General features: G+C 38.5%; 2 protein-coding genes across 4 annotated transcripts in view; one reads left to right on the top strand and one right to left on the bottom strand.

The window, feature by feature from the left end:
- The window catches only part of LOC126187668 (kinesin-like protein Klp10A), a 318,100-nt gene extending 312,679 nt beyond the window's left edge, over window positions 1–5,421 (bottom strand). Inside the window, exon 1 of one of the 3 annotated variants that reach the window (XM_049928898.1) lies at window positions 5,055–5,421. In XM_049928898.1, the coding sequence (XP_049784855.1) occupies window positions 5,055–5,115 (61 nt within the window). In that variant the 5' untranslated portion in view covers window positions 5,116–5,421. The remainder of the gene's footprint in view (window positions 1–5,054) is intronic. The other 2 variants (XM_049928900.1, XM_049928899.1) reach the window with 2 other exon arrangements.
- A 566-nt stretch (window positions 5,422–5,987) lies between these two features.
- Window positions 5,988–20,915, top strand: part of LOC126188836 (pleckstrin homology domain-containing family J member 1-like) — a 75,308-nt gene continuing 60,380 nt past the window's right edge. Inside the window, exons 1-2 of the mRNA XM_049930453.1 lie at window positions 5,988–6,473; window positions 18,218–18,303. Coding sequence (XP_049786410.1) covers window positions 6,368–6,473; window positions 18,218–18,303 — 192 coding nt within the window. The 5' untranslated portion in view covers window positions 5,988–6,367. The remainder of the gene's footprint in view (window positions 6,474–18,217; window positions 18,304–20,915) is intronic.

Raw genomic sequence — 20,915 nt, 5'->3', positions numbered from 1 at the left:
CATAGAGTCAGTCAATGTACTTTTTCCACCTATCCGCTATCGTCTTCATTTAACAGTAGGATTCCCTTTGCACTCTCAATGTTACCGCCCTTAATTTCACCGAAGGTTGTTTTTACTTTTCTATACGCAAAGTCAGTCGTTCTGACAATCGTTTCTTTACATTTTTCACGCAATCATTTCGCCATAGCTTCCCTGCACTTCCTATTTACTTCATTCCTAAGTGAATCGTAGCCCTGTATTCCTCAATTTCCCTAAAAAATTTTATACTTCTTTCGTCGATCAGCATTTCTTCTATTATCCATAGTTTCTTCGCAGTCGCTTTGCACGGGCCTATATTTTTAATTCCGACTTCAGTGAGTGCCCATTTCAGAGAGGTCCGTTCCTCTTCAACAGAACTGCCTACTGAGGTACTCATAGCAGTATCTACAGCCTTATAGAAGATCAAGCGTATCTCTTCATTCCTTAGTATTTCCGTATCCCATTTCTCCCTGACTAGTCTCTTAAACTTCATCCTACTCTTCATCATGGGAGAGCGATTGATTGTTACTTGGAAAACAAGCTCCAGAAACTGGCCTTTCTGTGACCGATTTCTTGAAAAATCAATTAAAGACATTTTTTTCATTTGCTCAGTATAGTAGTGAGCGAACCAACAAAAGCGTTTGATTACAACCCTAATTTTCACTGGTGTTGTCAAAAAGTCTTCAGTAGAGAATATAGCAACAAAGGCAGGTAATAATAGAATAATACGCCGCTTACGCCACGATACTCTTACTCTATTCGATTACACATTCTGTGTGCAGTGACAGTAAATGTTAACTGAATACTATGTCCGTGCTTGTCTGGACCCAGTGCATTAGATGTGCACTTGGCTAAGGTTGACTGTAAGGGGAGAATGGAATCTCAACGGCACATGTGGGTTTTCGTTCACATTTTCCGAATATCATAGTTAAATGTTTGTGGCTGCCTTGTGCATAGAACAAGTACTCGCCCGATGACAAGAAGAATTTGCTCTCTGCAGCATAATTTAAACATTATGTCGCGTTTTTACGCAAAAATTATGAATCACTACGCAGTTGCAGTGGTGGGTTTTCAAGGCGTATATTCAAAGTAATATGCCAGATGCTGAGAGCTTTTAAACAGTCAATTGATGCATCCACCTAATTTGAATTACCATTATTGTTGTCCTCAAGAGCCACAATAAATCATCTCAGTCGGAAAGGTGTCAGTGACTTGCGGAAGCAATACGAACTAAGCCTTTAGCCATAGACAGAAAATTACAATGTGCTACCAGATGACCAATCTTTTATATATTCTGCATGCTATCTCGAAGGTACAGCATGATTAGAAGCAGCAGTGTTTACACAACTTTGAGGTACTTAAGAAGCCTGAAGGAGTGTCGTCATCGATGTATGCATCAGCCACGTTGACGCACAAAACGGACGAACGTTTGCAATCCATCACGAAAGCGTGCACAGTGAGGGCTGCCGTAACACATGCGATTACCATCTACTCACGCGGCGTCAGAACACGCCAAATCCAGCAGTAAGAACTTAAAAAGAAACCGTCCCTAGGGGAGTGGATCCCAGCTCCCACAGTTCATGGTATCTATACGGTTTGTACTGCTACATATAGTTTAATATCCGTCTTGCTGGAATGTACATTTACCACTGAATCGCAGGATTGCCTCCAAAATAAAAAAAGAAACAATACAAACAAATCTCAAACACTGCTCAATGTACGCAGTAACCATGGCCAATCACAGGGTTTGTGCAAGACACAGCACGAAATTTTTCTTCCTAAGCTATTCTTGTTAGAAGAGCGATCAGAATATTACTAAATTAAAAGTTACGCCAACAGCTACAGTCGCTAAAATCAAAGACATAATCACACACAAAATCCCGTAATTGGTATCTGAAAGAATATTTTATAAAATACAGCTGCAGGGTACTATAAAACGTGATATACAGGGATTTTAATTTCTTGACGTGGAATTTATGAAACAGGTCAAGAGTTATTCTTTGAAGAAAATTAGTATTGATGTCTCGACAGCTTACTCATTAACGAAGCAGTTTATATTTTCTGGTAGGTTTTAACAGCATAGTTATCCTCTCTTGCCAGTGGCGGGCGGGATTGTTTAACAAGTCATCACTGGCGTGATGCTTTTTACTTTCACGCTGTGGAGCACATCTCGCGTTTCCGCCCTCATTTCATGGACAGTGTTACAGTAACTAAGTGCATTTACTGAACAGATCTCAACGATCCACTCCATGACAATTTGGATGCAAGCTGGAACAATAACGTAAAATTGTAAACTTTACATAATTATAATAAAATCAAAGGATTATAGGAGACCAAACCACCGATCTGTCTTAAACCCCAGAAATTCAATTTTTATATAGCTTCTTTCAGACAGCGACGACTGCAGAGATGATCAGACACATCTAAATTTTTTCCATTAGCCATGAAAGGTCAGTGCCTTACAAATTACACCAACATCCCGAGGCAACCGCTCGATGGAAAAGGCAAATTTACTGATCTCGTTACTGATCTTTACCTCTTCCACAACTTAGCACAGAACATAATTGTGACTAAGCAGCAGAGGTCAGAATAACGATTCAGTTTTAGTTACCACTCTGCACTATTTTTTCAACATAGTTTCACTTAACACATGGTTTGGAAGTTTTATTCTCGTTATGCAAATAAATTTACAGCTTTACCGCCTGATCAATGCCTTTTTCGCCTCTTCAAGTTACCGACAATATTACAACATGTACTTTAATCTACGATCAACATCAAATGAAATTTTAACGTTCCGTTGGCGACGAAAGCATTGGGCCTAAATCAGTTGAACGCAGAAAGTCTGTAAAAGAGTCCACGATCATTACAGCATTACAAACAACAAAAGCTCGTGTTGAACGTGAAAGTAAAATGACCATATCCTATTGAAAGGTACAATAGCAAAAGACGGGAGAGGACTTAAGTCCTTAAGGAACAGCGGAAACTGTAATGGGAAGAGAGGCAGAGGATTTTTAACCATATCGCACCGAGAACAGTCCACCCCTACGCGTCATTTCTGAAGTATAACTAGTGAATTACGATGGAAGACTCGACTTGCGCCGCCTCCCGTCCATTCAGCACAGGTATTTTCGATCACACCCTAACCAGAGAACTGTTAACAGACGTACAGAGCAGTAGACCTCTCTTTCACGTTCCGTAGATCATTTACGATATATGTGCATAACTTTTATCAAAATACTCGTCTGATACTTGTCCATAACATAATATACGTTTTCTGGATTCACGTTGCAGTTTACCTATCAAATGGAAAGCACGTCGTGTTCAAATATGGTGCAAACGTAAATAATCAGCTGCGCTACGCGTAAATCTATTACCATTAGTTTTATTTGGCATTCTCAACCAAAATACCACCGTTCAACCTAACCTAGTCCTCAGGCTACGGTACAGATCAGACTGCCACCACAGCCAAGACTTCAGGGGAGGTGGGAGGGCGGCGGTGATATCACATTTGAGCCCAGTTTCTTTTCTTAAAAATTTGCCCACCCTCCATATTCAATTGCACAGGCAACAGGGAGAAAACATCCACTATACCACCGCCACAAGCACAACTTAAGATCGACGTTAGAAACCTTTAAATTACAGTACCCAGATACAAATATAAACAAAGCTGAGGAGCACCCAAGGGCTGTCATCCAAGCCAGCGCTTATAGACAAGCACTTCGTTAAATATTAGTGACTGGTGAGGCGGCCAATTCATACTATATTATGAAGGAAGGGCCGCGAAATTTTGATATCTAATTAAAATATAGTTAGCGAAGTAGAAGCCTTACTATATCCATACCAAACTGATACACATTATATACAAGTTACTTCAGAAAAAAAAGACAACACGGGATCTTTAGGGACTGAAGTATAACGGCACAGGTGCGGTTATATCCCGAAGACACAAGTTTAGAGTCCGTTACGAAGCACATGAAAAGTAGGCCTATGCGTCATGAAAAAATAAATTTATTAAATTAACAACAAAACTCTAAGACCCTACACACTGAAGTTATTCAGATCTCTGTTACTTTTTCAAAGGATGCTGTAGGCCTACTGAAGTTTTAAGTATGACAGGAAGCGTCACTTTTCCCATAACATGAATGAAAATTGGTTGCTAACGTACTTAAACGGTTAGTGATACCAAACAAATATCTAAATCACTCACGTTCTCTTTAGCACAGAAATCATTCGTTCCAATGTATATTATTTCAATGGCGTGCGAAATGAACAGCAACTCTTTCTTAAATTCCTACCCGAAATGGAATTAACAGGTGCACTACAAGGATAAATTTGAGTGCTTCAGGATATAACAGGAAACCTTTTATAGTACAGAGTTTACTCGATGAGTCACTTGTACAAGGCAAACATGTTTTATTTATTTCATTGAACTGTTACAATGCAAAAATTCTTGTACTTCGCACATTTTCCTGACTTTCGGGAGAAATAGTTTCCAGCAAAAATGGAACAAAAAGCTTTGAATTGTATATACACTTGGGCTCTTTAATTCTTAACCAAATCGCGTCGAATATTCTGATCGCAGCAGTTATCTATCTTGCCCATCAGAAGGATGTGCGATTAATTTCACCCTTTTTATTAATATTTGAAATGTCACTCTGGAAAACCGTGATTCGTCACTTCACACTGCCCAAAAACAAAATCTATACCTTTGGGCACAGAGACCATACGGAACTGAAATTCCAGTTCCAACACATTCGCAAGGAAGCATAATATGACATTCTGGAATGAATGTCATAGAAAAAATGGTTACTGAATTGTCTTGAGCCTAAATTTCATATTTGGGCCCCTTTGCTTTGCAACTATAAACAAGAAAATTATGTAATTAATATATATTATACTTGAAGGTAGTGTAAAGCCAGAAAAAAAGAGTAAGGAACACTCTAGTAAGAAGACTTCTTTCAGCTCTGTAGGAAGATGCATTCTTCGTAAAGCATGTTGCGTCTAGTATATTATTACTGGACACAAATAACACTCACCATCAGTTCGCTGAATGTCAACAGCAGTGCCAGCACTAATTCCATATAGTTCGTCTTCCATTTTCACAGAGTATATGCCACTACGCTTATTTTAAAACTACATTCACATCACCACTTCACCGGTTTCAATGTGCCTCAGCAACTATGAACTGCTGCAGATCAAAATGACAGTTATACCAAAGATCATAAACACACAGTACAATCTCCACTTTCAAATTTGGCAGGAAGTCACAAGCACAATTTACGAAAACTTGAAATCATTAGGTCCACAAATAACGGAACTCTAAAAAATGGCTTGATCCTGAAGTCAAAGCACATAAAAGTAATATCCTTTATTTCGTTCCGGCGAAGAAATAGCGGCCACCGACCCTAACTAAATCCAATGCACTTCAGTGCATGATCGCAGGTAAAAGAAGCGTAACTATGGGCGGGCAATTTGAAAAGAGGGTAGCTTCCACGGCTAATTACAATTGTTACATGTTATAACTTCTGACGCAAACGTAAACAGCTTAAAACTCAGACTCTCTGGAAATATGAGCCTACGTTTCAGAGCGCCATTGCATTTCTACAATATCGTTGGAATAATAGAACTTCATAACATATTATGTTGTACAGAAATAGAAATTACTTTATTGTATTTATTTTGCTGTGGATTCTTTCTTTTTAGGCCATATTAATACGACGAGTCAAGCATCCACAGTTCACCTTTTCAAATGTAAGGAACGTAACATATGTAGCTTATTTTCTTGAGCACTAAAAAATATTGATTGTTTCAAATATCATACTGTTGTGTATAGGTGAAAAATGCTGATTATTGCAAGTATCATGCTATTGTGTATTGACGAAATAGTAAAATAAGTTGTCCCACTGTAAATGGCCTAATTACCAGGGCTGTGTTTGTTTTTTTCTTCTGTCTCAGCACGAATCAAAGATAATAGAACAAAGCACTAACCACTAAGTGCAAAGTAGTTAAATTAACATCAGGAGGGAGAAAATTTTGTTGAATGACATTTTGAAGATAAAAGTAGGGAAAGACATGGCTGCGTGATACACATTTTTAATCTCCCCATCTTATCACAACTGTAATTACGTAATATGTCAAGAGTTTGTGGTTAGGAGGGCGTCGCTGATAACTGCGATGTCAGTTTTGCGTTAGAAACCCATCTGCAGTGTTGCAAAGTGAAGATGTTTACTCGCGAAAATTTTATGATAGGGAATGGAGAGTTAAGTAGCAGTTCTGTGTGACAGTTTATAAAGCCAACCGAATATTGGGCACGATAACTCCTTACGTTAGTGCGTCATTAACTTGTATTATGCGGTTTAACGACAAAGAGTTAGTTGATGTTGGAACAGGACCAGCGGAATTAGAAGGTAGACTCAATCATCGTCGTGCGACGACCGGCAATTTTAATCAATCAGGTGTGTATAACTTCACTGACAGATATACGTGTTATATGCAGCAATAATACGCTCGTTGATTTCAAACTGCTACCCAATGATAATATGTGGTAACATGTTTTTTGTTACAAATAACTGTAATAAACTGTGGGCAAGCTGCGGCAATTGTATTAGTACTAATCACGTTAGTATTAATCATATCAATAACAGTTACTGTTACTAGGCTTCAGTCACCGCTTCAGAAGTACATGCTGTTAATAAATAATATGTACAAAATAGATTACTAACAGACATCATCTGAATTAGAAATTGTTTGCAATTTTAAGGTGGATAAAATTAAACATCAGAGTAGTACTTTGATATATTCCTACCAATAACTGCTACATTAGTCGAGAGAAGCCCTTAAGGTAAGTAGTGTAAAGCATTTTTAGTCCCATAGCTACGCAAGGCGGCTAAATTTGTTTATATTTAGTTTGCCCCCCCCACCCAAAACACCCCATTGCCCCGTTAGTGTCATGAGGCTTCTTGTGGAAAGTGTGTGTGTTTGTTTTTGTTTCCGCCATATTTGTGACGTCATGGGTCAAAGCAGACGGGTGGGATCGGACGCTTCCGTATTTCCAATGGGTCGACAGAAGCGTCCGATCCTACGCGTCAGCTTTGACCCGTGACGTAAGGGTGTGTGACGTCATGACGGCGCGGAGTTTGGTTTGAGTGTGGCTGTCTCCAGTTCTGTTTTATCTTATTTTATTTACTTTTCTGATCTGTTCGTTCTATCTCGTGAGATTTTTTTAAAATTTAATAACACTTATTACTTATTTTAATTATCTGTTTCCTCGAATTTCTGTTTCAGTTTATTATATTTATCTTTCTGATCTGTTCGTTCTATCCCGTGAGATTTTTTTTTTTTTTAAAAGACAAAAAACACTAATCACCTACTGACACATCTTTATCTTCTATGGGTTGCAGGGGTTACGACCCCAGGGGAGGTGGGTGGGTATTCATGCATGGCTGTCTTCACTTACACGTTGTAGCTACGCAAGGCGTCTAAATTTGTTTATATTTAGTTTGCCCCCCCCCCCCCCACCCAAAACACCCCATTTCCCGCGCTTGTCCCGTTAGTGTCATGAGGCTTCTTGTGGAAAGTGTGTGTGTTTGTTTTTGTTTCCGCCATATTTGTGACGTCATGGGTCAAAGCAGACGGGTGGGATCGGACGCTTCCGTATTTCCGGCAATCTATGTTAAACAGTTTCTCAGTCATTCTCATGAATGTAGATAATTTTTTATGATGTAACAACATACAAACGTAGTGTCACTTTACTGAAAACCCTAAGGCAGTGCAATTTACACGATCTGTCAATAACAGGTCCACAAGAGATGGAGCATATTGCGACAATTTTAAAACTACAGAAGAGAAGTGTGTTGTTTCCATTCTCTTATCATAATTCTGTATAAATTATACAGGTAGGTTTCTTTTTGATATGAGTAAGTGGTCATCACAACACTTGTCAAAGATGATAAAATTATCATGTTTTGTAAGGCTGTTGCTGACAGTACTGTTTGGCAAGCGTTATGATGACAAACAGTACACTAAGTAATGCTTTGCCATCAAAGATAATATTTGATGGGTTTGTTAAAGCATGTTTGACACAATTTAATTAAAATATTTCAATAAATAAATGCAAAGTAACTGACAAACCAATGTTCCAAACAGACAAAATCTATGGTATGCTAAGCAATTCACTAATTTGAAAAACCAAGCAATATTGTACAATATGTGTAATAGTCAGACTGACCATTCCATATCAGCACATGTTAACTGTAGGAATTAGTATTAAAAAAAAAAGCCAGTGTGGAAGCCAAAAATGCATGCGACCTCAGTAATGTTGAGAAGTCCACCAAAAAGTGCAAAACTGTGTGAAGGCTAATAGTGTTGCTAAAGATACAAGAAACAACAAAATTGATTGCTCTCCCCAAAAATTAAATGTTCTTTTTTTAATTAGCCTAAATGTGTTTAAGTTGGAAGTACTATTATCAAACCTCATGTCAGTTTTCAGTGTTACTTTCAAAATTGTTTGTAGATGATTAACAAGTCCAAGTACAGTATGTTTTGTTTGCCTGCTTTCAGTCTAAGAATAATAAAGCAGTTAATATCAGTAGACAGTGCAGATATATATGTAGAACATGTAGGAATTATGAGGAGAAGATGACAATAATTACAGCACACACAGAAGCCTTCAATCATTTTTTCCTCATTCTTTATGTGAATGGAACTGGAAGAAACCCTACTACCTGGTACAATAGGATGTGCACTCTGCCATGCACTTAATTGTGGTTTGCAGAGTATAGGTATAGATAACTAGCAGTGTACTGGAGACAGTAATAGATTGCATTTTGTACCTATTAATGTATTGTATAAACAAACTATATCAGAGGGATATTTTCCTTAGAAGTGTAAAGTGTCTAGGGAGTATATAAAAAGGGAGATAGATGCTTTTTGAATTTATTCTGTAGTCCTAGCTTTTTCTAAAGGTTTGAAATGTATAATTTACCAACAGTTATTTGTTTGCTGTGGAAATGTAGGCATAATTAATGGATCACAATATGTTTTTAGGGAAAACTTATCAATTGAGGATGCTGTAGTCTTGGTATTCAAATACATTTTTCAAGTGTTTAAAGGCAAAGGCTTTTCTGAGGTCATTTTTTGTGATCTAAGGAAAGATTTTGATTATATAGAGCATACACACTTCTTGAAGGGGAACAAAAATACTTATGTGGTGTTTGACAACAGCCTCAAACTACTAAAATCTTATCTACTGAACAATAATCAAGTTGTCTGTGTTGACAAAGAAATGTCCAACATTGAACAAGTTAAGGTAACTTTTCCACAGGGACCTGTACTGGGCATCCTCTTGTTCCTAACAATAATTAATTAGCTACAATCATTTATTAAATCCAATACAGTACTGTATGTAAACAATCCACATTAGCAAGGATATCAGTAGCGTTAAAACTTTTGTTGCAGACATTGGCTGAAGCATTCTATTGGTTTAAAGCAAATGTGTTTTTGCTGAATGGAAGCTAAACTCATCACGTAGTTTTCAGCTTCCACTAGTTGATCAAATTAATGTTAAGTTTTTGGGGGACAGTGTGCAAACTGCAGAATTCATGCAAACCCGTATCGCCAAACAGCAGTGCAGTGCACATAATATTCAGTTCACATAGGTCAGATGTTTTTCCTCATAGGTTAATGATTGGCTGAGCCCACAGTACATGTGTTCTAGTTCATGTGTATCAGATATACATAGTAATTATAAAGTGGCAGAAGGCAATATGGGAAGGAGTAGATTTATGTAAATATGATCACAGTGCTAGGAATCCACCATGAAACCCACTCCCTCCCATAAAGTGGAATGACAGTTGCAAAACTGGACCTAAAAAATGTGTGTCTGTATGTCATTAGAGCAAGATTCTGAACTGAGTGAGAATATCAAAAGGAAATATGGAGACAAATAGATGGTTATTCAATAAATCTTTATTTCAGACTTGGGAGGAGAATTTTTGTCTGGTGCACTCACATGGGGACAACACCATGTCATGCCTGACATGAGGGACAAGACTTTATTGTTGGAGTTTAATGGAATAATACAGAATTGTTATATTTGTTGATTAGTTTGCTGGACTCCTGTCTCCCTCACCTACATACAAACACAGAACAGCTCAGGTGCAAGTGAACACCTCCTGACATACACAAAGACATCGAGGACCAGTTATAACAGTGGTGGGCCATATTGGCTCAGGAGAGTATACAGTGGCTTTGACACTGTTTCCAACCAAATCAGTGCATGAATGCAAGCCAGATGGTGTGGAACATTATACTGATAAGTGGGCCCCTACTGCCAAGTTTTGTAATCAATGAAATAATGACGCGTGATTTCTCTAACTGTGATGTTTAATTTCAGTTCTTCAACACTTCTCAGTGCTTCACTTTATTGCCATGCAGTGTATGTAGGCACCACTGTAGACTAGGATAGAATGTAATGTGTTCGAAAATACTGTGTGCACTGGCGAATGTGTTCACATGTCCTTTGTAAACAGAGCTATTCATAATTTCTGGTCAGTGGAGATCACAACAATGTTATGTGTGAAGATAGTCCAGACCACAAATGCAGGCAGATGTAATGGAGACATCAAGCAAACACAGTGACAAAACTGAGTAAGATGGCAGTCAATCCACATCACGGTTGCGCAATTAGTCCAGTATCATGTTTTTGAGACATTAAGACACAGGAGCCCTTTTTTAAATTCATTATTAACTCCTCGCACATTGAGGGATTCATCCATTGACCCCAATTTTCTCTACAATATTCTGACCCAACTACAGGCACTATACCAGCTTCACTTGTGCTATCCAATAATCCTATAAAACCCGTAAGAGTTTAATTTATGACGTCGTTCTAATGACCGTATCTCATCTGCATGGTATCTCGAGGCTTTTGCAATTTTGAGACAATGCCACATGATGTGAAGACTGTAAACCCTAGCAGCCATATGGCGCCATACCTCTGCTTAAACTTATGAAACTGACTAGTACCCATTAACTATGTCTCTGGGGGTTACATTATTTCCAAATTACATATTGTAATATTCCTGACTTATAGTCTAAGTCCTACAGGTTAGCTGCCCTTAAATACTGGTATGCATGTTGCTCAAATCATCCTTAATTGTCCTAAAATGTTCACTCCATTCTGTCCTTAAAAAAGAGATTTATATATATATATATATATATATATGAAATATGTCTGCTTGTGTCTGTATATGTGTGGATGGATATGTGTGTGTGTGCGCGAGTGTGTACCCGTCCTTTTTTCCCCCTAAGGTAAGTCTTTCCGCTCCCGGGACTGGAATGACTCCTTACCCTCTCCCTTAAAACCCACATCCTTTCGTCTTTCCCTCTCCTTCCCTCTTTCCTGATGAGGCAACAGTTTGTTGCGAAAGCTTGAATTTTGTGTGTATGTTTGTGTTTGTTTGTGTGTCTGTCGACCTGCCAGCACTTTCATTTGGTAAGTCACATCATCTTTGTTTATATATATATATATATATATATATAGAGAGAGAGAGAGAGAGAGAGAGAGAGAGAGAGGGGGGGGGGGGGGGGGGAGGAGGGAGAAAGAAAAAGAAGACCACCATTAAAGCTACTCAGCATATCCGTAAAACATTATTTGGGGAACACAAGGTTTCCATCACCACTTGGCTAGTGTAGTGCCCCTTTCTGTGGTGTACATGGCACACTACATTATGCAACTCAGTGCACAGGGTGGAGTGTCCACATAAATTGCACTGGCTCCACATTACAGGTGTTACCAATCCAGCCCTGGGACCTTTACTGAATACTGCAATACTATGTATCCTTAAGAATGGTGGGCTCCATGTGGTTCCCAAGTTGTGCAGTGACCATAAACCATAAAATTACCAAATATGCAGCAACCAGTCACAAAATCATGTTTTATTTATTCACTTTTGCAAATCGATTTCAACTGATTAACAGCCATCATCGGTGCTTTCAACAAATATGTGTCCTGAGAAGTAATACTGTCTTAAGCAGAGGTCAAACATGGCTCAAAATTGGACTGTGGAAGCATAGTTTACTCCTCTGCTTGGCCATCTATTCTTTGGCGCCTCGACTCCATCCAACTCCATGGATTGCGTGTAGCGTCTGGAGCTTTTTACACAAGCCCTGGGGAAAGCCTTTATGCTGAGACTGCTGAACCTCTGCTGCCCAATCGGTGAGCTGTCCTTCTGAGTCGTTATGCTAGCCATCTGTCTTCCATGCGTGCTAATCTGGCCCAAGACCTTTTTTTCGACACCTCCTTGGATTTAGGGTATGCCGACCGCCCTTCCTCTCTACTACCATCAGGAGTCCACATCCGTCAACTACAACGTTCTTTCCTTCCACTTTCCTAAAACTTTCTTGACAACTGGGGGTACAGCACCGCCTTGGCTCTGCCCCCGGACCTGCCTGCTCCATGACCTTTGTCAGCTTCCCAAGGATGGTACCCCTTCTCTCATTTATCGTCGAACATTTGCTGCTCTGTGCGCACAAATGGAGGATGCCACATTTATTTACGCTGACTGCTCAAAAATACCATTTGGTGTTGGGAGTGCCTACATTGTTGGCGACACCCCTAATAGATTTCGGTTTCCTAACCAGTGTTCAGTTTTTACTGCGGAGCTTTATGCTGTTCTCCAGGCTGTCCAATACATCCGTTGCTATCAGCGGATACAGTATATTATATGCTCAGATTCGCTCTGCTCTCTCTTCAGTCTCCAAACTCTTTACCCTGTCCACCCTCTGATCCACCAGATTCAGGACTGCCTCCACTTACTCCACTTGGGGAGGGGGGGGGGGTGTCTCTGTGGCATTCTTCTGGATCCCAGGACACATTGGTATCCGTGAAAATGAGGTGGCTGATATAGCGGCCAAGGCTGCAGTCTCTCTTCCTCAGCCTGCTGTTCGCATGGTTCCCTTCGCTGATCTACAGAGTGTTTTATATTGTTGCATTGTTCTTTTATGGCACGCACATTGGTCTACACTTCCCAATAATAAATTGCAGGACGTGAAAGCTCTTTCCTGTGCTTGGACCTCTTTCTACCGAACTGGTCGTCGGGAGGAGATAATTTTAACTAGACTCCAGATAGGGCACTGTCCTTTTAGCCATCGACATCTTTTAAGTGGCGATCCTCCCCTGCTTTTTTCCCACTGCTCTCAACTGTGGACGGTGCATCACCTTTTATTTCAGTGCCCCTATTTTACTCCGCTATTCGCCCATTTACAGCTGTCGCCTGATATATCTTCCAGTTTAGCAGATGAAACGCTCTCAGCTGATCGCGTCCTCAAGTTTATCAGTGTCAGATGACGTCGGTCATTTGAAGCTCTTTTTTGGGGCAAATAACCCCTCCTCCTGTTTTTTAATTTCCCCACTTTTTGAGTTCCGCTCCCATTGCTGCTGATTTCCAATTTGGTTTTCTTTTTACCCTTCCCTAAGCCACAGAACGGGAGCTAATGAACAGTGAATTCCCCCGCTTTTGTTGCTTGCGTGGTTACTTAACAGATCATCCATAGAATATGTCTGGGATATAGTTAGTGGGCAACCACTGTTTGTAAACACTCAAGCAGAGGAAATTTTCCGTGAACATAACTACACCCTCTCTTTTTCCACGCCCAAATGTTTAGGGTCTCTCATTGCAGCAAGTGAGGACATTAAACGTACAGAATTCATAGGTGAAGATGAGTTCTGCATTGATCTATGTACTCTCACGTACCTAATCTGTGGGTTAAATGTTGTTTTTCTTACGTTTGTCTTTCCAGATGCAATTTTCATAGTTTGTACTTGATACTGAAAAAAATAATAGAGGTTACATTGACACAAACACAGTATGATATTAATTGTTGGGGTTCTAAGGACCTAATCTGTACAGTGCTTGACAGTAAAAAACATTTAAACCATGTCAGGCCCACTTATGTGGTGTTTTTGGAATTTGACCAGAGTATAAGAGCTGAACTCTAAAAATACAAAGAGAAATGCAGGGCTGTTTAGGTCTTATGCATGTTCAGTAAGTCTCTGTAAAATTACAGAAAGTACATGTAAATAGAAATGGGTATGGTAAAGTTCATACCGAAGCAAAGAGAGTATAAATGCTGCAACCTCAGCCATCCCTATATTTTCGTATAACTGGACTAGAATATACAATAGTGTGATGGGAAACAGACTATTTTACATGACCTGTTAGCCTTGCATTTTGCTACAGAACATGCTTTTCAGCACCAGTGACTCTTATAAGATTAGGGAAACAAATTAAGAATATGGTAATGAGCTGAATGAATTTTAGAAAGATGATCATGATATTGAGCAATAAGGAAGACGGGCAGAAGATCACAGTGCATATCATGTTCAAATGTTTGTGGACCACAATAAAATGAGAAATTTATTGGTTGTGTTCATGTGAAGTTTGAGGAGATTATCATGGAAAGAGCTGAAGAGGCAGATTGTTATTAGTGGAAGCAGATAAAACATCCCCAAGAAGAAAGGGATACTGAAGAGAGATATTTTTTGCTTGATTACTTAAGCGACCTACTCTTTCTAACCCTTGTTATTGACATTTAGCTAAGAGTCATGACTATTAACAGGAGTCTGCAGGGACAGATAGAGATTCTTTTTTTTTTTTTTTGGGGGGGGGGGGGAGTACAAGGATAAGGATTACATGTGCAGTGAGTTTCCTCCTCTATATCCAACCATTCATCAAAGTTCATCACTGATGCAATATCTTGATGGATATGCATCAGGGTCAGTCCAATTAGATGATCTTCTATCATCCAGCTGCAAGGATATACCTTCTGATGGTGTAAAGTTGAGAAAGATCTCTCTGCTGTGCTGGTTGTTACAAGACTTGTACGCAGCAACTGACACAATCTTGTAATTTGTAATATTTGACAGTGCTCTCTCTCTTTCTTTCTTTTTTTTTCCTGGAGGCTTTTCGTATTTTCACCCTGTTTCTAAAAAAAAACACTTTGCAAACATGTTCTGTATCTTTATGACTAAAGTTTGTGATGGCAGTTTTGGTACATGGCAGATTTTTGTAGCTGAGTTCTGGGGAGCCTTAACAATGTATCATTTAACAAATGCTCAAGGAAAATCTATAAACACTGACAGACAGTAATACTCTGCTATTGACTGTCTGAATATTGGGTCTGTTGGTCTGTTCAAAGCATAGTTGTATGTTTCTACCTAAACAGAGTGCAATCTGCAAACATTTACAAAAATTATCCATCGATTGGTGATGATATCTATTTATATATTGAAGTAGGCTTTACCCACAGTTTTGTTCGCTTATTATTAGTATTGTTATGATGAGTAAGCAGCACAGCTCGCAATGTGTGCTGTCCCCTCCATTGCCCCATCATACAAAGTCAGATATAATAAGTTTAATGTCTTTCTATGCCTATGGTTTCACAACTCTGATGTGAGTACATAGGTTTCAATATATATTTTTTTATTTATTTAAGGCTAGTTTAATCAGAATTGTCACGACACATGGTTGATGATAGTTTGTTCAGCCATTCAAAGGTAATATGCTATATAACTACGAGTTCACTGGCAGCAACATGCAGCTTAATCAGTATGTGATACATAATTTGATGATATACTAAAATTTAGATCTCAAAAAATCCATACAAAAAAAAAAAAAATCGTGAAAACGTATGTTTATCTTTTGTGGTTCATCCATAGTCACCATTCTTGTGATGTCTTTCGGATTCGCTGCACTGGATGCAATCAAAAGAGAATGGTGGTGATTAAGAGTAAACTGTAAAAGATAAATATATGCTCTCAATGACTTTTATGTAGATCTTTTTGAGATCTACAGCAATGCACTTTCCAATTTGACATAGATGTCATTGCTTGTGCAACATTTTGTAAAAGAGTGTATTGCCAATGAACTTACAGCAACCTTGAGTCACTGTTATCGACTTTTATCAAGTCTCCCTGTTTTTTTTTTTTAAGTAGCGTATGTCCTTTCTCATTGTTCGTTATTTCCACACCTAAGTTAATCAGATTTGATTCAGTGCTTCAACCATGAAAAGATGAGAGATGTACAGACAGAGTTACTTTCACATTTGTAATATTGGTCCTTATGGATTACCCACGTTGCCTTTCAAGAAGAAGTAAAGTGCTGTATCATGACTGAAATACACCAGTTCCTGATAAAAATGTCAAACAGGACACAAGGCACATAGAACAAAAAGTGTACTGACTGTCGGATATTTACCAAAAATATCTGAATGTGTGAGCCTGAACACAGCCCGGTTAAAAATTTTTTCACAAACTAAAAGATTTACTTTTACTTGCATAGCAAGTGAAACTTAAACACTAGTTCATTTATCTGCTATGCAATCATGAAATGAAATGATAGTGACATATTTTATTGTACTTCTATCTTAACTTATCACAAAAAAGGAACAAGAAACAATGAACTGGGAAGGAGGCATGTGGCCCCATCCTGCCCCCTCCTGTACTCACTATCAGCAGTAAGAGATAGTCAACCACCGTCAAATAAAGGAAGTGTTCAGGAATAAGTTGGCCTTTAAACAATGTGTTGAAAATTATAGCTCAGCTGAACAGCTTCATACTCTTTCCTGGCCGGTCGAATGCACTGAATAGGTTGTTTTTAATTATTTACATGCTGTTCATGGGACCAGTGTGAAAATATCTGAAGTTTGAGATTCAGCGAAGATCTTGAAAACTTACTCAGATGATTGAGGAACAAACCATTAACAAACAAAAGAAGTCACCAGGATTGACATCACATAACTGCAACACTTCCACTGCTGGTGAAATCAAGTTAATAAGCAATACTCTTCTTCATCAATGGAGTGTTATTTTGATTTGGCTCCTCTCGTGGTGTGCTGTGGTACTGTGGCACAGGGATATAAACATGTACTAAGACTGCTCGCATGTACCTAGGAAAAAACAAACAAAATCAATTACATAACTTTTTGGAGGGTAATAATTGAAATTTTGACTTATCCAGGAAAATATATTTGTTTAAGGTTTAAGAATGTGTGTATCCCAGCTGTTAATGAGACGGGTTCTCTCTCTCTCTCTCTCTCTCTCTCTCTCTCTCTCTCTCTCTCTCTCTCTCTCTCTCTCTCTCGTTGCAAAGTGAACCCTTGTTCACACTCTATATACTTGGTCTTCAGTTACAGTTGTACTCTGTTCTGAGGAGTGGAAAAAAGTTTATGAAGGGAATGAAAGAATTAGACAACAAATAGCTGAAACATTGTAGGACACAAGAATCAGTGATAGTATTTGACTTACTTGTTTTGAATGGGAAGCAGAATCTACTATTTTCATGTATTAATATTTTCCCAGTGTCACTGTGGTACAAAGTATATTGCCAGACAGTTTACTCCTTTTAATGCTTCCATAGTTTTTTATATACTTTCCATCGGTTTGTTTTACTAATATTCTGAAACTTCAAGAAATATCTTCAGTTCTCACAACTGGGTCACATATATTGTGCATGTGATTAGTTTTTATGGAGGTATTAGGTATCATATTCAAGGCAAGTACTTGCATCTTCTTACTCATAAGACAATCCACCTCCATAGCATAGGGATAGCGTTACCGCCTGCCATGCCAGGGGCTCGGGTTTGATTCCCGGCAGGGAACTGGGTGTTGTGTGTCCTTCATCATAATTGACTCGCAAGATGCTGATGTGGCGTCACCTAAAAAGGACTTGCAATACGGCGGCCGAACTCCCCCGAATGGGGCCTCTCGGCCAACAAAGCCAGATCATTTCCACTCATAGGACAACATATTCAGCCACATGTAGTCCATTACAGTCCTGTTTGTTAATGATTCAGAGGCATATTGTTAAAAGAAATTTCCAATTGCAGAGCATGATGTATTCAGTCCACAGTCATAAAAATATTGTTGCCAGTTGTGTTCCAGTTCACAGATATAGCAATATTATACCACAACTCTTGCATTTGTGTCAACTTAAAAAAAATCTCTATTTTATTCGAAAGTGTTTCTGTTTCACATGCTGAAAATTTGTCAGTATTTGCACTTCCCTTCTTTTCCATTTTGGTTATTTATGATACTGTGCTGATTTATTCTGGTGCATGTATTAACATGTCTCTTTATTGTGAAATTACAATGTGTGTAATTATGTACAGTCTTTTTAAAATAATTATTTTCATGTTGTAGGTTTCAAAGAACGATGGTTCAAACTGAAATCTAACCTACTGTTTTACTTTCGGATTAATGAACTTGGAAAAATTGATTATAAAGAGGTAACTTCATCTAGCATACTGAAATTATTTTTAAACTACCAAATTGCTTATAAAACAACTACAATCAGCTGAAAATTATTATATATGTTTATGTAAACAGGCAGAATGCTGTGCAATTGTTTGCAAATTTATGAATTACTGGTTAAATTAAATTAAGCATCAGAGCAGTTTCAGAAAATAATGTTAGTTCCTGTTTCTAATCATAATTACAATGAACATTTTCTTTTGAAATTGATAGGCTGTGTTATGAGACATGCTTTATCATTGTCTAGTCATAAAATGAGGGCCAACAAGAATAAGTCAGATCGTTTTGTTTTAATATCTTCAGAGCTTTTTGAATCTTATGGGAACTTTTACTTTACATGAGTTGCAACATAGTCACAACAAAATTCAGAGCAAGTCGGAAGGCATTTGTAGAATTATGCAACTATCTGTAAAAATGGGACACTCAGAGGATCATTTTGTTGTCTATCTGACCAAGTGTTAAAAACCTTTTTTTGTAGGAGGGGTAGATGTGACAAATTGAAATTTATTTCACATGTTTAGGTCTAAACTTCCCTGCCGGCATTAAAGAAGTGAAGCTCGTAAGTCTGTGCAGTCAAAAGATACGGCAGTTTGTCACACATTCTGATACTCAAAAACTCGCTCATTAAAACCTGTAGGGTACTTCCCTTTGATGTATAATCATGAAATTTGGCAAAAAAAAAAAAAAACGTGGAGGCCCGGGAAAAGAATAGGCCTCCGGTATGTTCTGCCAGTCGTAAAAGGCGACGAAAAGAACAAACCACTAATAGGGCTAACCCCCCTTTTAGTGTGATTACTTGGTTCAGGACAGAACTAAAGAAGCCTCGGACAAGTGCCGTCATGGTCGGGGACGACGCTTGAACCCTATGCCCGCCCACAATGGTAACGACACTGCTAGCCAACTGGAAAAGGATTTAAATCCGAATAGAGGTGTTTTGCAGGATATGCTTCCTGCAACCACCCTAGAAGGAAAACAAAGACAGAGGATGAGATGGTCAGATGAAGTTAATAGACACCTCATGTTCTGTTATTACCAAGCAACAAACCTAGGAACCAACACAACTGGATACAGATCACAAGTATACACAACATTTATTACCAGATACCCGGAATTAAAATTTTTAACAGAACAACGACTAGCTGATCAGATCCGTGTAATAATAAAAAATAACAGGATACCCCAGTCAGAATTAGAAAACATCAAACAACAAGTACAACAAATACTGGAACAAAATAATGTGCAATCAGAAGAGGAAGAAAACACAGTAATGGACTCAAACATCCCAGAGCAAACAAACAAAGACCAACACGCATCAATTAAACAATCAGAGGAAAACGAAATCTTAAGACAGCCACCAGAACAAGCACAAATAGAACACGAAGAGACACATGTGTTAGATATAGAAGAGAAATTTCAGCTGACATATATAGAATACAAAGACACAAATACAGACATTAGACCATTCTTGCATAGACCGCCAAATAACCCACAAGTCGAAACAACAATAAAAACTATCAACACAATCATACACAACAAAATAAATGAAAACACAACTATGGAAGAGTTACAACTACTGGTTTATATAGGAGCATTCACTACACTAAATATACACACTAGGCAGAGATCAGAACAAACCAACACACAGAAGAAACGCACAAAACCAGCATGGCAACACAGGTTACAGATCAGAATAGAAAAACTGAGAAAAGACATCGGACAGCTAACACAATTTATAAGAAATGAAATATCAGACAAAAAACGAAAAAGGTTAGGTAAAATCTCACAACAAGAAGCAATAGAGCAATTAGATGAAAAAAAGCAGAAATTGCAAGCATTGGCCAAACGACTTAGAAGATACAAAAAAAGTGAAAATAGAAGGAAACAAAACCAAACATTCATCACAAACCAAAAGAGATTTTACCAAACAATGGATAACACACACATTAAAATAGACAATCCACCAAACATAACAGACATGGAACACTTCTGGAGCAACATATGGTCAAACCCGGTACAACATAACAGGCATGCACGGTGGATACAAGCAGAAACAGACACATACAAGATGATACCACAAATGCGTGAAGTGATAATTTTGCAACATGAAGTCACCCGAGCAATTAATTCTACACACAATTGGAAAGCCCCTGGAAATGATAAAATAGCAAATTCCTGGCTAAAGAAGTTCACCTCAACACATTCACATCTAACTAAATTATTTAACAATCCATGAAGGAAAAATATACCTAAAAACAAAGATGATGTGACTTACCAAATGAAAGTGCTGGCAGGTCGACAGACACACAAACGAACACAAACATACACACAAAATTCAAGCTTTCGCAACAAACTGTTGCCTCATCAGGAAAGAGGGAAGGAGAGGGAAAGACGAAAGGATGTGGGTTTTAAGGGAGAGGGTAAGGAGTCATTCCAGTCCCGGGAGCGGAAAGACTTACCTTATGGGGAAAAAAGGACGGGTATACACTCGCGCGCGCGCACATACACACATATCCATCCACACATATACAGACACAAGCAGACATATTTAAAGACAAAGAGTTTAGCAAAAATAATACATCAACAACTT

The sequence above is a fragment of the Schistocerca cancellata genome, chromosome 5 (assembly GCF_023864275.1).
Source record: "Schistocerca cancellata isolate TAMUIC-IGC-003103 chromosome 5, iqSchCanc2.1, whole genome shotgun sequence".
NCBI classification, from domain to species: Eukaryota; Metazoa; Arthropoda; class Insecta; order Orthoptera; family Acrididae; genus Schistocerca; species Schistocerca cancellata.
This window is presented reverse-complemented; position numbering and strand designations above follow the sequence as displayed.